General features: G+C 35.9%; 1 protein-coding gene across 1 annotated transcript in view; it reads right to left on the bottom strand.

The window, feature by feature from the left end:
- NDFIP2 (Nedd4 family interacting protein 2) overlaps positions 1-13280 on the bottom strand; it is a 63096-nt gene that overhangs the window by 8755 nt on the left and 41061 nt on the right. The window contains exons 4-5 of the mRNA XM_014862924.3: positions 10726-10819; positions 2063-2187 (exon numbers count right to left, since the gene is read on the bottom strand). Coding sequence (XP_014718410.2) covers positions 2063-2187; positions 10726-10819 — 219 coding nt within the window. The remainder of the gene's footprint in view (positions 1-2062; positions 2188-10725; positions 10820-13280) is intronic.

The raw sequence follows: 13280 nt of genomic DNA, 5'->3' as shown, positions 1-13280 counted from the left end.
CCATCTTAGCACATTAACTGATGTTGATTACTTATAGATAATCTAACCCCTTCTCAACCTGCGGTTCTATGAGAGAATCGGGCCTTAATACCCTAATGGCATAAGTTGCATATAATAGACTAACATCTTTTTTATGAATCTAGAATGACACTAGCAATTTACTAACTTTAGGAGAATTGAGAAAACTGTCTTCAAATCATCTTCTGTGTTCTGTGACTTGGATGAGAAATCCCATTTGAACAACTGTAATTAATTCTACTAACAACATAACCAAAGTGGGACATATTTAGCGCCAAGACTTTTGAGGTTTTTCTAGTAAGAGCTTCTGCAAGGGGAGGGATTGTCTCTTTATCTTTGAATGCTCCATAACACCTAACAAATTCATGCTAATGGTGGAAACCCACTTTATATTTTCCAAAACAAAACTAGAACAAGAACCTGTCAGGGGCAGTTCTTACAACAGCCCATGTTTTAATCATCTTAGAAGAAGCCAGTCCACAGATTCCCAACCAAGAATCAACTGATTAACAACCAAAACTCATAATCTGGTCTGAACAGAGACAGGGTCTGACAAGATTACTGAAACCCTGAGAAGTGATAAAATAAGTTTAAAAATAATTTTAAAAACCACATTAAATCCATAGTTTTAATATTTTGTAATGGGTATTTTTAAATCAATTTGACAATGTAGGCATGTAACTGAAGTGTCTGAAACACTTAAGAGAAGCTGACATATTAGTATGTGATTCTACTGAAAATTTCAGGAGGATTTGATTCATTCAATTAGAAATCAATGTTTAAATAAACATGATATGCAGAAATTATGTATTTTACTAATTGTATAACAGCATTTATGTGTGCAACTTTTTTTTTCTTAAGGAAGATTGGCGCTGTGCTAACATCTGTTGCCAATCTTCCTTCTTTTTTTTTTTTTCTGCCCAAAGCCCCAGTACACGGTTGTATATCCTAGGTGCGAGTCATTCTAGTTCCTCCATATAGGATGCCGCATAGCATGGCTTGATGAGCGTTGTATAGTTCCTCACCCAGGATCCAAACCGGCAAACCCCAGGCTGCCAAAGTGCAGCACGTAAACTTAACCACTCAGCCATGGGGCTGGCCCCTAAAGGTGTGGGTAACTTTTAAAAGAGGACTTCTTAAAACAATAAATAAAGCCACTCTTGATTGTTCTCCTAAGCCTTATCCTAAAGAAACTAGGAAAAAAAGCTTTGTAAAAAGGAGCAAAAAAGGGGCTTGAGGAGGTAAAGGTAAAGAGTTGGGGAGGATTATGCTGACAACACTAATGCGTGTACAAGAGTTAAGGAAAATTATTTTGGGGTCTAGAAAAGTTGTTGAGCCGGGAGAAAGAAAAGGATGTATTATCATCTCCCTACACACCATCTTGTAAATGGCAAGAAGCAGACAGAGGGTGACTTCCAGGACCAACAGGAAAATGAGAAGAAAGGCTAACAAGGAACATAAAGGAAAAAAACGGGCTCTGATAGCCACCTCAAAGGCTTCTGCTTTACTTTTGAGCTCTTAATGTTACTAAAAGAAGTGAGAAGATATTTAAGTCCGTGACAACTTTACTAACCAATAGAAACGTTGATGTGTTAACTGATCTGAGACTTGCCTGCACTGTGCTACAACAGTGGCAGTCATGACTTGTTGAGCACATATATTTGAGCAGCAGCTGGGCAAGGTATTCTGATTTTATGTATTTCTATAACTCATAAAAATCCTGAAAGGCAGCTATTATCAGCCTATTATGAAGAAACTAATGCTCAAAACAATTTAAAAACTTAAAGTTAGAACCCTAAATAAAAAAAACAGAAGATTTGAACTCAAATTTTTCTGATTTCAAAGCTCTTTCTATGTACTAACAAGCTCTCCTATAATTATAAAATGTTCACACTACAGAGATCATTACAATAATTAAGTATATAAGTTAAGTCTTGAATTAATTGAGTTGATATACATTAAATGAACATTGATGAACCACACAGGAAATTTCACATATTTTAATTTTAGAGATAAAAGTGATAGAGGCTATCAAGACACTCACCCTGACAATGAGGATCCATTTGATCAATGAAAGGCCAAATCCACAGATGGCACCATATCTTCCAGCTATGGTATTGGTGATACAGAAGGATAAACAAAATCCAAGCCAGTTGAAAATAAATGCCACTAAAAGCAAGAGAAATAGCTCTTTTACAAACCATACTTTGGAAACAAATTAACAGAGAGATAATATTAACAATACTTCATTGCTCAATGGAAATAGCAATTCCCCTTCTTTGAACTCTTACCAATTAAGTCTTCTTTACAGACTACAGTTTATGTATTAGTTATTTACTATATATTAACCAATGAGTAAGCTTGATTTCTTGTCAGTTTGGTCAACAGGAAACAATTCCTTAGAGCTTACCACTAACAGGTGAAACTGCATTTTTAAACCAGCTAAACACCCGGTCACAATGTAGCTCCCATGTGATCCCACCCAACAAGTCCAGCCTAAGCAATCAATTAAATTGGTTTTTTTTAAAGCAATATTAAAGATGAGCCAAATAAGTTATGAAATATCTTTCCCAGAGCAGATATTGTTCATTGCCTCTTCCTCCTACCTAACAAAACCTGTTTTCCCCCTCCCCAGGAACCCACCACCTCTACAGAGTCTTTATTTCAGGGAAGGCTGACCCCATACTTAGCTCCAAAACGTAGGTCCTGAGTAGTCTGGGAAAAATCAGAGGAGGAAGAAACTCTCTGCCAATGATATTTTTTTCAATAGGACTTGTAAAAAACATTCTTTGGCTCTCAAAAACACAGCAAGAATGGGGCCAGCCTGGTGGTGTAGTGGTTAAGTTTGCACATTCCACTTCAGCAACCTGAGGTTCGCGGGTTTGGATCCTGGGTGCAGACCTGCCCCTGCTCATCAAGCCATGCTGTGGTGGTGTCCCATACACAAAATAGAGGAAGACTGCCACAGATGTTAGCAATGGTCTTCCTCAAGCAACAAACAAAGAGGAAGAATGGCAACAGATGTTAGCTCAGGGCCAATCTTCCTCACCAAACAACAACAACAACACACACACAGAGCAAGGAGAGGGAAGATGGAAAATAGGTTAAATAACAGTGGCTCTACATTGATCACTGTTGAAGCTGGGTGATGGATACATAGAGGTTTATTATACTCCTGCCTAGTTTATTTGAGAATTTCTACAATAAAAGCTTTTAAAAAGAAAAAGAAAAGAAATGGCTCCTCCTCTTCCACTGGATGTCATGCTTGGATGTAATACCTGGAGCTGTTGCAGGGATCCTGCTTTCAGCCTGAGGACTAAACCATCGCTCCAAGTGGGAGAGGGTGAGGAAAAGTGAAGACACGCAGAGCCACGGCACTGATACTTTCTGTGCCTGAGGTCCGCGCATCAGTGGACTTCTTGTTCTGTGAGATAACCTCCTAACTATTTAAAACAGTCGAGGAGGGTTTTCTATTACTTACAGCAGAAACCATTCTGACGCAGGTCCTTGAGATATAATCAGAGTGCCCTATTTGTGTCCAAGACATCAACATTATCAAAATAGTAAACGTAGTAATAGTAAAACTACAGATCAATTTGAGCCTAGGTTCAGTGCCCATCCCTAAATATCTTCAGCCAACACTAAGAGAGAACAAAGTAAATTACCTAGAGAAATTCTGATTTCTCAGAATTCTAAAGAGAGGAAACACGTTAAAGTTTAAATGAAATAGCTATTTCTTCGAAGCCATTCCCCTACCCCTGTAATTTCTTCCTTCCTCATTCCTTCTAGTGGCAGCTTTCTTGATCATTTATGGGAAGCTGTACTATGTGGTACAATAGTCAGAAGAAATCATTTTGAAATAAGAGACTTGTGTTTGAGTCACAGTGTGCTCACTCACTAGATACGTGCCCTTGGACTCACTGCTGACTTCTATGAGCCACAGTTCTCTGATCTGTGAGCACCTACTCCACAAGGCTGATAAGGGGATTAAGTGAGATATGAATGTAAAGAGCACAGCACAGAACCCGGCACATGGTGACTGCTAAAGAATGACTGTTAGCCATCATTACTACCCACATGAAATGATCTCTTTACCTTACAGAGGAGGTCCTATCTTGTGTGCAGAAATAAATCGAGGAGACACTGCTGGAAATAAAGCTTGTTTACTCTCACTTTTTCTTTTTATAAACCTAGATACTGATCAGTATTGTGCTATCCTCTGCATCTGTGTTATCCAATGCCACTAGCCACACTGCCTCTTCCTCCTGACCCAAGAATTCAACCTACTCTACAAAGAAGGCTATTTAAATTTAAATTAATTAAAACTAAAAATTTAGTTCTTCAGTGGCACTAGCCACATTTCAAGTGCTCAAGAGTCAGTCATATGTAACTTGTAGCTACCATATTGGACAGTGGAGATATAGAATATTTCCATCATCACACAATATTTTATTGGACATAGCTGCTGTATATCTAATTGGCTAATATTTGTGTTGGCCTTGGGGAAAACATATAACGGCCAATCAAAAGATAATTTTCTATTTAAAATAAAGAATTTACACTAACAAATAGCAGCAGAGGTTCCCAACTGGTGTACCAGACACGTGCTAGTGACAGGCTGAGATATTTCTCCCCTCAGCCCTCAGGGCAGGCAGGTGAGGTCTGGGGCAGAGGACAGACTACCACCAGCCTTAAGCACCTTATTTCTTTATCTTGGTGTGCTACAAACATTCTATCGTTTTGTAAACATGTCATGTTGTTAAAACATCAGAAGCACTGATGGAGAAAATCCAAAACAGCAAAATACTTCAAAAGTGTATTTCTACCCTTGAGTATGTGCATGCTTAGCTTGGAGAAAAAATAATTCAAACACTGTCCAATTTTTTCAAAATTAGACTTACTATTAACTATTACACATATCATTGTACCCACACCAGTAATAAGATCCAAACAACAAACAAGGACTTAGTGAGCCATCATGTTTTCTTCTGGCTCTCTGCCAGAAGAATAGATTCCTATAAGCTGTGCTCATGCAATATAACTTGTTATGGACTAAACTGTGTTCCCTCAAAATTCACAGATTGAAGTCATAAGCCCCAATGTGACTGTATTTAGAGATAGGGCCCTTCCAGGAGGTAATTATGGTTAAATGAGGTTATAAGGGTGGAGCCCTAATCTGATAGGATTGGTGTCCTTATAGGAAGACAAAGAGATTCCAGAATTCTCTCTCCATACACATGGAGAGAAGAGGTCATGTGAGGACACAGCAAGAAGACAGCCATCTGCAAGCCAGGAAGAGAACCCTCACCAGAAACCAAATTTCCCGGCACCTTGATCTTGGAATTCCAGCCTCCAGAACTGTGAGAAAATAAGTTTCCATTGTTTAAGCCACCCAGCCTCTCATATTTCATTATGGCAGCCCTGAAAGACTAATATATAACTTAACCATCTTTACTTGGTTTAAGCACCAGGAAAACAGTGAAGCTCATGACTACTTGAGCACAGATAGATTCACTTTTTATGCCCCTTGGTCTAAAGATAGAAAGTAAAGCTGAATAGGTCTTTAAGGTAGAGAAAGGGCAGAAGCATTCAATTCTGGATCCTCTGACATGTCTGAGTTGGCAAGAAAGAGAATTTAAGAAGTGTACACTAAACCTTAAGTGTGTAAAATCCATAAAAGAAAGAACATGTAGTAGAGGCAGATGAACATATACATGCCTAGGAAAGAAGACAAGAACACTTTGCTTTCAGCTGTACTTCACTCATGTTCCCCTGGAAACCCAGGACAAAATAAGGAAGCTTAAGAGGTATAGGACACCTGTTTCCCACACAGTGAGGCCCAAGATGGAACCCAAAGAAGTAACAGGCTTCAACAGCCTATATCCCTTGGGAAAAGTAAGATTTGGGAGAGCAAGCAGCAGGGAAGCAGGGCATTTAACTCAGAAAAGTTGGTAAAGAATGCTTAGTGTTGCTCTAATTACACTTCTCTGCATTCACTGTCAGAGTACCCTTGTCTCTAAGAAAGCAAACGAGGCAGGTTCAGACAGGTTAATGACATTTGAAAGAAGGCTGCTAATCACTTTAAATCATACTACTTATTATAACTAAAAGGTGAATTCCCAGTAAAGAATGGGGAAGGAGAACATTACCACCACCTTCCCTAAATAGCACTCTATAATTTATGACATTTCATATATTCTAACTCATTTGATCCTCCCATTAGCCTTTTAAGATGGGCAAGGTCAAAAATAATTCCATTTTATGGAAGGGCAAATTGAGACTTAGAACGGTTAAGCTCCACATAAAGTCACAAAGCTACTAAGATGTATAGCCAGTGATCTTTATCACTCTATCCAGTGATCTTTTGATTATATGTACCTCCCGCTCACACAAAGAGGTTAACAGGATAATCTAGAAAACAATATTGTACACTATTGTTTATCCATTAACTAGTAGGGCTATACTTTTAAATTTTCAATAGCCACGAGATACTTATTAATTACAAAGGGGAAAACATTAACTCCATGGTGAAGAAGGCAGACCACCTTAACCTGATGAGAATTAACATCACCAGAAACAAGACATAGGTAGCTACATCACTGCCTCCTGATACGACACACTGAGGAAGGTACACCATTTCTGTGGTATTCTTGCAAAAAAGAAAACAAAAGAAAGAGAAAGAAAAAAAAAAAGATAGGCATAACCTGAATCTAATCATAAGAAAACATCAGATAAATTCAAATTGAGAGACATTCTACAAAACAACTGGCCAGTACTCTTCAAAAGAATCAAAGTCATAAGAAACAAAGACAGACTAAGAAACTGTTCCAGATTACGACAGACTAACCAAACATGGCAACTAAATACAATGTGTAATCTTGGATTCCATCCTGGACCAGAAAAAGGACATCAGTGTGACAACTGGCAAAATCTGAATAAAGTCTGTAAACTAGTTAGTAGTAGTTCATAATGTTAACTTCCTGATGTTGATCACTGGACTGAAGTTACATGAAATGTTAACAATTGGAAAAGCTGGATGAAAGTTAGATAGCAATTTGTAACTTTTTCCTAAATTTGCAATTATTTCAAAACGAAAAGTTAAAAAAGTTTTAAATTTTAAAAAATTTGATAATTGCTTTGAAAATAAACAAATGAAAATCATTAATGAATGTAAATAATATTAATATTGAGCACTTATTAATTTTTTGGAGCACAGAAAAATTCTCATTACATATAAATGCACTAGGTTTCAAAGACAATAAGTTCCCAGACAAGAATAATCAATTTCACTACACTTAATTCTGAACTGCATAGGGATTAATTTCTGTTGTATCCTTACACAATTCTCTTTCTTTAAACTGTCAATCATTAAGAAAGATAAGAAGCAAACAATTTATTAGTTTTAAGACACTTCCACTAAACGATAAGCAAGGAGATGACAGATTTATTTTTCTTGTAAACAAAACATATTGAATAAACTTTAATACTTTGCAAATTTTATATGAGTTTCTTAAGGTAAAATTACAATTCTTAGATGTTCCCTTTCTGGATGTACTTACAGTATGTAACCCCATCTAAAAGCTATATAAAACACAGCTTTTATGCACAGAACAAGCCATCAATGTATTGTTTTCCAATGTGCGGTGCCCAGACAACCCTTTCAGAACTGTAACTTTTATGACTTGTTCATGGTAGGTGCTCAAAAGAATTTACTGAATAAAGATGCTCAACATCATTAATCATGGGGGAAATGCAAATTAAACCACAGTGAGATACCACCACACACCTATTAGAATGTCTAAAATTTTAAAAAAATTTTCAATACCAAATGATAATGAGGATCAGAGCACAAGAACTCTCATTCACTGCTGGTGGGAATGCAAAAACGGTACAGCCACTTTGGAAGACAGTTTGGCAATTTCTTAGAAATCAGAATTCACGTTTCAAAACACTCTTCTAATTCTTTTCAATGTTACAAATAACTTAACTGCTCTTTCATTATGTTTCCCTCAAGTCTAAAATGGGAATAATGCAGGTGATCAATTATTACTACAGCACGCTGATGTGAAGATGCACACATGGTACAAACAGCTAAACTTCAGAAGAAAAGTTTTCTAAACAGAGTCCACTACATTTTTAAACCCTAGAGTTCAAGGTCATTTCTACGGACTATCAATTATCCAACGAACCAAGTTTTAATTTCTAGCTTTTAATTAACTGACTTCCATACTCTTAGAGAGAAAATCTGTTAAAAATAAGATCAGGTACAAGCACGTTAAGCAGGTATGAGGCATTCTGTGGTGACGCTTCAAGGGACTATGAGAAGCAAAAAATTATCAGGAATTATATACATGTACTTCTTTTCATTTTCTGAACATGAAAATGCAATTACCTTACCAAATTTAAGAGTAAACTTTTTTTAGGGTTATATGTGCTAAGAGACTGAAATGTAGATGTTTAAAACAGAGAAGGTAAGAATTAAACCAATAAAAAGTTTTAATGAAAATATTCTTATTGATATTCATTATAGTTTTATTTGCATAACTTATATAACCTGAAATGTTTAAGTTATAAACCACATTAAAGAAAATCTATTTCTGGACCTTAGAAAAATACAATAGAACAGAATCTAGATAATAGCTTCTATACAGTTTAAGGAGCATGGAAAATACAGTAAGTTGCAATTTGTAGAACAGCCACTAGATGGTAGTGATTACAAATAAATCCATGCTTATCAAAGCAAAATAAGCTTAAACACTGGCCCACAGACTCTCAGAAAAAATATATCAGGAAATGAAAGTGAAATATAATTCATAATTTTACTTCTATAATATTGGTGCAATATTTGTAGAATAGGAAGCATAAAATATAAGCTGCAGAAACATAATTTAATAAAAAGGTAGTAAAGGTCAGATAACTGACAGTAAATAGCTTAAATATAAATATATATTTACATTTTTATAAAGTAATATACCATCACTGGCCAAAAATAAAGCCAACCAAGAGTTTAGGTTATCATGCATTTAAAACACTGTTAAACCAGTAAAATCTTTTTAAATCTAAAAAAACAAAGATTAAACAGAAGATAGCAGGGTTAAGTGAAATACAAAAATAGAGAAATAATAACTAAGCTGAGTCATTTAGATAATATCAAATAACATGGGGGTTTTTTTTGTCGTTTTTGTTTTGTGAGGAAGATTGGCCCTGAGCCAACACCTGTGCCAATCTTCCTCTGTTTTATGTGGGATGCTGCCACAGCACGACTTGACAAGTGGTGCTAGGTCTGCACCTGGGATCCAAACCACAAACCCTGGGTCACTGAAAGGGAGTGTGCAAAATTAACCACTATGCCACCAGGCCAGCCCTTCAAATAACATGTTTTTATTCCTAAGAATCAGGTAATTATCCTATACAAAGTACAAAACATTTAAATTCTTTCTTTTCCAATTAAGATTTCTTAAAAGAGGGGCCAGCCTGTGGTGTAGTATAAAACTAATAGTATAAAACAGTATTTATTTGTAGCCAAAGTGTTCATTTCCTTTTCATTGCACCTAACATCATATTTAACTACAAACTGTTACTAAAACCACAAGATTTAAATTTTGCATATACATTATTAGCTGGCTGCCAACCTGAATATAATCTAGCACATTTGAAAAGAAAAATATAACTGCCTGCCGATCCACTCAGTCATTTCTGAGTGGTTATCCACTTCTATTCTTTAGCTGATGAAATGAAAGGAAGCAAGAAACCACTTCAAAATAGAGGAAAAAGTAAGTGAATTTCCAGACTCAAAAGTAACTCAACTCAGGAAGTATGTATTTTCTATTTTTAAAGTTGAATGTGGTACTTTAAATAAGTAAACTATTCCTCAGTTTTATTATCAAAATAAACCTTATAGTTAAAATGAATTAAACCAGCATTCTATCAAAGAAGGTATGAAAGCTCGATCATTTAACCAAGTTGAGGACAGAAATTAACTACATCATAGTCTGATAAATTTACTTATATAAATATTGGGTTTCCAAAACTGGGTTTAGCAATTTAAACAGTTTGAGTGTCATAATATTACTTACTGAGTATACTACATGCCAATCCCTGTGTTAGGAATTGTATAATGAAGACTAACACAGTCTTCCCTCCAGTAGCTTGTCTACTCTATAAGTCAAATATTAAATTAAGAACTTTACGAGATGTTAAAAAATATCACTTAGGTTTCTAGTCTTCTAATTACTCACCATTCCACCCAAATAAGACATATTTTCTTACTTTTGTGTCTCAAATCACATTGTTCCAGTTGCCCAAAATATCTCCTTTTCCAACCCTTCCTCCTGCTTAAAGACTCTACATGGAAGTCCTCTGCTGCAAAAGCAGAATTTCGTTTCATTCTCCATGCTCCTACAGCACTGAACGGACATGCAGCATTTCTCATGCAAAAACATATTCAGCTTAAATATGCTTATATATTTCTATACAGTCAGCATCTAGCACGATGACTGCAATACATAGTTATCTGATAAGCATTTAATAAATTCTAGAATTCATACTGTAACGTATGATCACACAATACAGAATCAGAAACAATTTACATTTTAAACAAGGTAGACACACTAACAATATTTACCTTTCCTCACTGTCTATGTTACTTTAAATACACATACAGCCAACATAACGCAAAAAAAAGTTTGGGAATGACAGATCACTTACTGAAAAACGCCAGCATAAAAATCCCATCATTACCCACTCTGAGCTGGTCTGCATCACTGAAGTCATCTCTTGGTGGACATTCTTCCTCCTGAATCTGTGAAACATATAACATTAGAAGAGCTTGCTAAAGTAATTACAACTTTATTACCTTAAGCGTAAAGATAAGAATTTAAATAAAGTTTAGCATCCTCAATTTGCTATAACATAGGCAAAATGAGATAATGAGTACAATGTCTGGAACAGTATTTACTCAAAAAATACCAGCAAATATTAATTTTTCATGGGCACCCTTGAATAGTTTTAAAGATAAACACAAAAAAGATAAAAATTGAATAGCATTGAATTAATGAAAATGGTATCTAGAAAGACAGATGTGACATTGCCACATTAGTGTCAAAGGGAAAAGAGGAATTTTCATAATCTGTGGTAGAGTCTAAATTGGTAAAACCTCTATGGTTGACAATATTTACCAAAATAAAAATGCACACACCCTTTGACTCAGCAATTCTAGCTCTTGAAATATATTGTACAAATATACACATATATTCCTACCTGCAAGAAATGATGTAATAAAGATAATTCATTGCAGCAATTGCTAATAAGAGCAATAGATGAGACACAATATAAATGTCCATCAATAGTGGACTATTGTCAGGAGATAATTCTCCAACAGTCTTTGATGTTTCTGCATGTCTTCCAGATAGAGGCACTGGCTGCCTTTTTTCTGTACTTCCTTTTGAGGATGTTTATATAGCAGATGGCTTTGGAAGAGATAGTCTCTCCCTCCAGAGCAGAGATGTGGGCATGCTTATTAACCATTAGAAAATATTGGGTTCCCTAAACGCAGGGTTCCACACTGCATGTGGAGGCATCACTTGGCCCTCTTTGAGTTGCCCTATGGATAATGAGGCTCAGGAAACTGGCGTGAAAAAATGCTAATACTCTGGCTACTACTACTTCTGTGAATAATAGAGTTTTTGTCTCTGATCCAGCAGTCTCATGTCTTCTGCCAGCACCCATAAAACTCTGACAAGCTAATCAGTTATTTTGCAAGTAGGATAAAATCTCAGACTGTTCATAATTCTTGACAGACCAATGAAATAAATTATTGCATATCTATACAATGAAATTCAAAAAAAAACTTAAAAATTTAAAAGTAAATAAAAAAGAAAAAAGTTCTTAATATTCTAATGACAATTTCTAAAATATACTGAGTAAAAATCATTTGTATTACAGCACGGCATCTTTTGTGTACAGAAATAATATACTAACATATTAATATATTTGTTTATAAATGCAGAGAACTTCTCTGAAAGTATACACAAAACCTGTTATCACTGATTGCCTTCAATATTTAGCAAATCTTGATGGAATATCCCTTCTACACAAGATTCTGCTTCCTGGTACTGGAGATATATGAATGTAGATAAAACAAAGATGTTTGTCTTTCTGGAGCCTATATTCCAGTGGGGGGAGCCAGACAAGAAGGATATAATAAATAAATTATTTATATAATTACTAAAAGGTATAAATACACTGCAAAAAAAAAAGTAAGAAAAGGATATTTAGGAATGCTATGAAATTAAGAGTTACAGTTTTTTGGTCTTTGGGTTTTTTTGCTTTTTTGGTGAGGAAGATTGGCCCTGAGCTAACATCTGTTGCCAATCTTACTCTTTTTGCCTGAAGAAGACTGCTGCTGAGCTAACATCTGTGCCAATCCTCCTCTATTTTGCATGTGGGATGCTGCCACAGCATGGCTTGATGATGAGCAGTGTGTAGGTCTCTGTCTGGGATCCCAACCCACAAACCCCAGGCTGCTGAAATGGAGCACACGAACTTAACCACTACGCCACTGGGCCAGTATCTAAGGATTACAGTTTTAAATATGTTGGTCAGATAGGCCTCAATGAGGTGACACTTGAGCAAAGACTTAAGGGAGAGGTAAGAGAGCCATGCAGATATCTCATAGAGAAAGTATTTCAGGTACAGGAATAAGCCAGCACCAAGGTCCTAAGACAGGATTACAGCTGGCATGTTAGAGAAATAGCAAGGAGTCTAGTATGGTTGAAGCAGAGTAAATAAGAGAGGAAATAGGAAGAAATGAGGTCAGAGAGTCCACTTAAGGACCTTGGATTTTACTGCATGATTTTGGAAATGTTACAGGGTTTTGATCAGACAAGTGACATGATCTGATTTACATATACATTATCTCCATGTTACATATACATAATCTCAGTTGAGTGTTGATGTTTCAATTTTGTGTTAGTACACACAGAGGCTCAGAGAAGCTAAGTGCCCTGCCCATAATTAGTCAACGCACGACTTGAATCCAGGACACTGATTTCCTTTCCATCCAATCATGTAGGCTCATTACATATGTAGCTTTCCTAGAAGAAAAAGATTTTCAAAACCATATTGCTCATTATTTGGGCAAAAAGATCCCTTCACCTCTGCAAACATATATCCTAGGCAACTCACTTATAGTAAACAGAATGATTGGCAATAATTAAATATACAAATAAAATTTCAAGTTTATTCAAGAAATAAACATTAAA

This window comes from Equus asinus, chromosome 11, assembly GCF_041296235.1.
Source record: "Equus asinus isolate D_3611 breed Donkey chromosome 11, EquAss-T2T_v2, whole genome shotgun sequence".
Lineage (NCBI taxonomy): Eukaryota > Metazoa > Chordata > Mammalia > Perissodactyla > Equidae > Equus > Equus asinus.
This window is presented reverse-complemented; position numbering and strand designations above follow the sequence as displayed.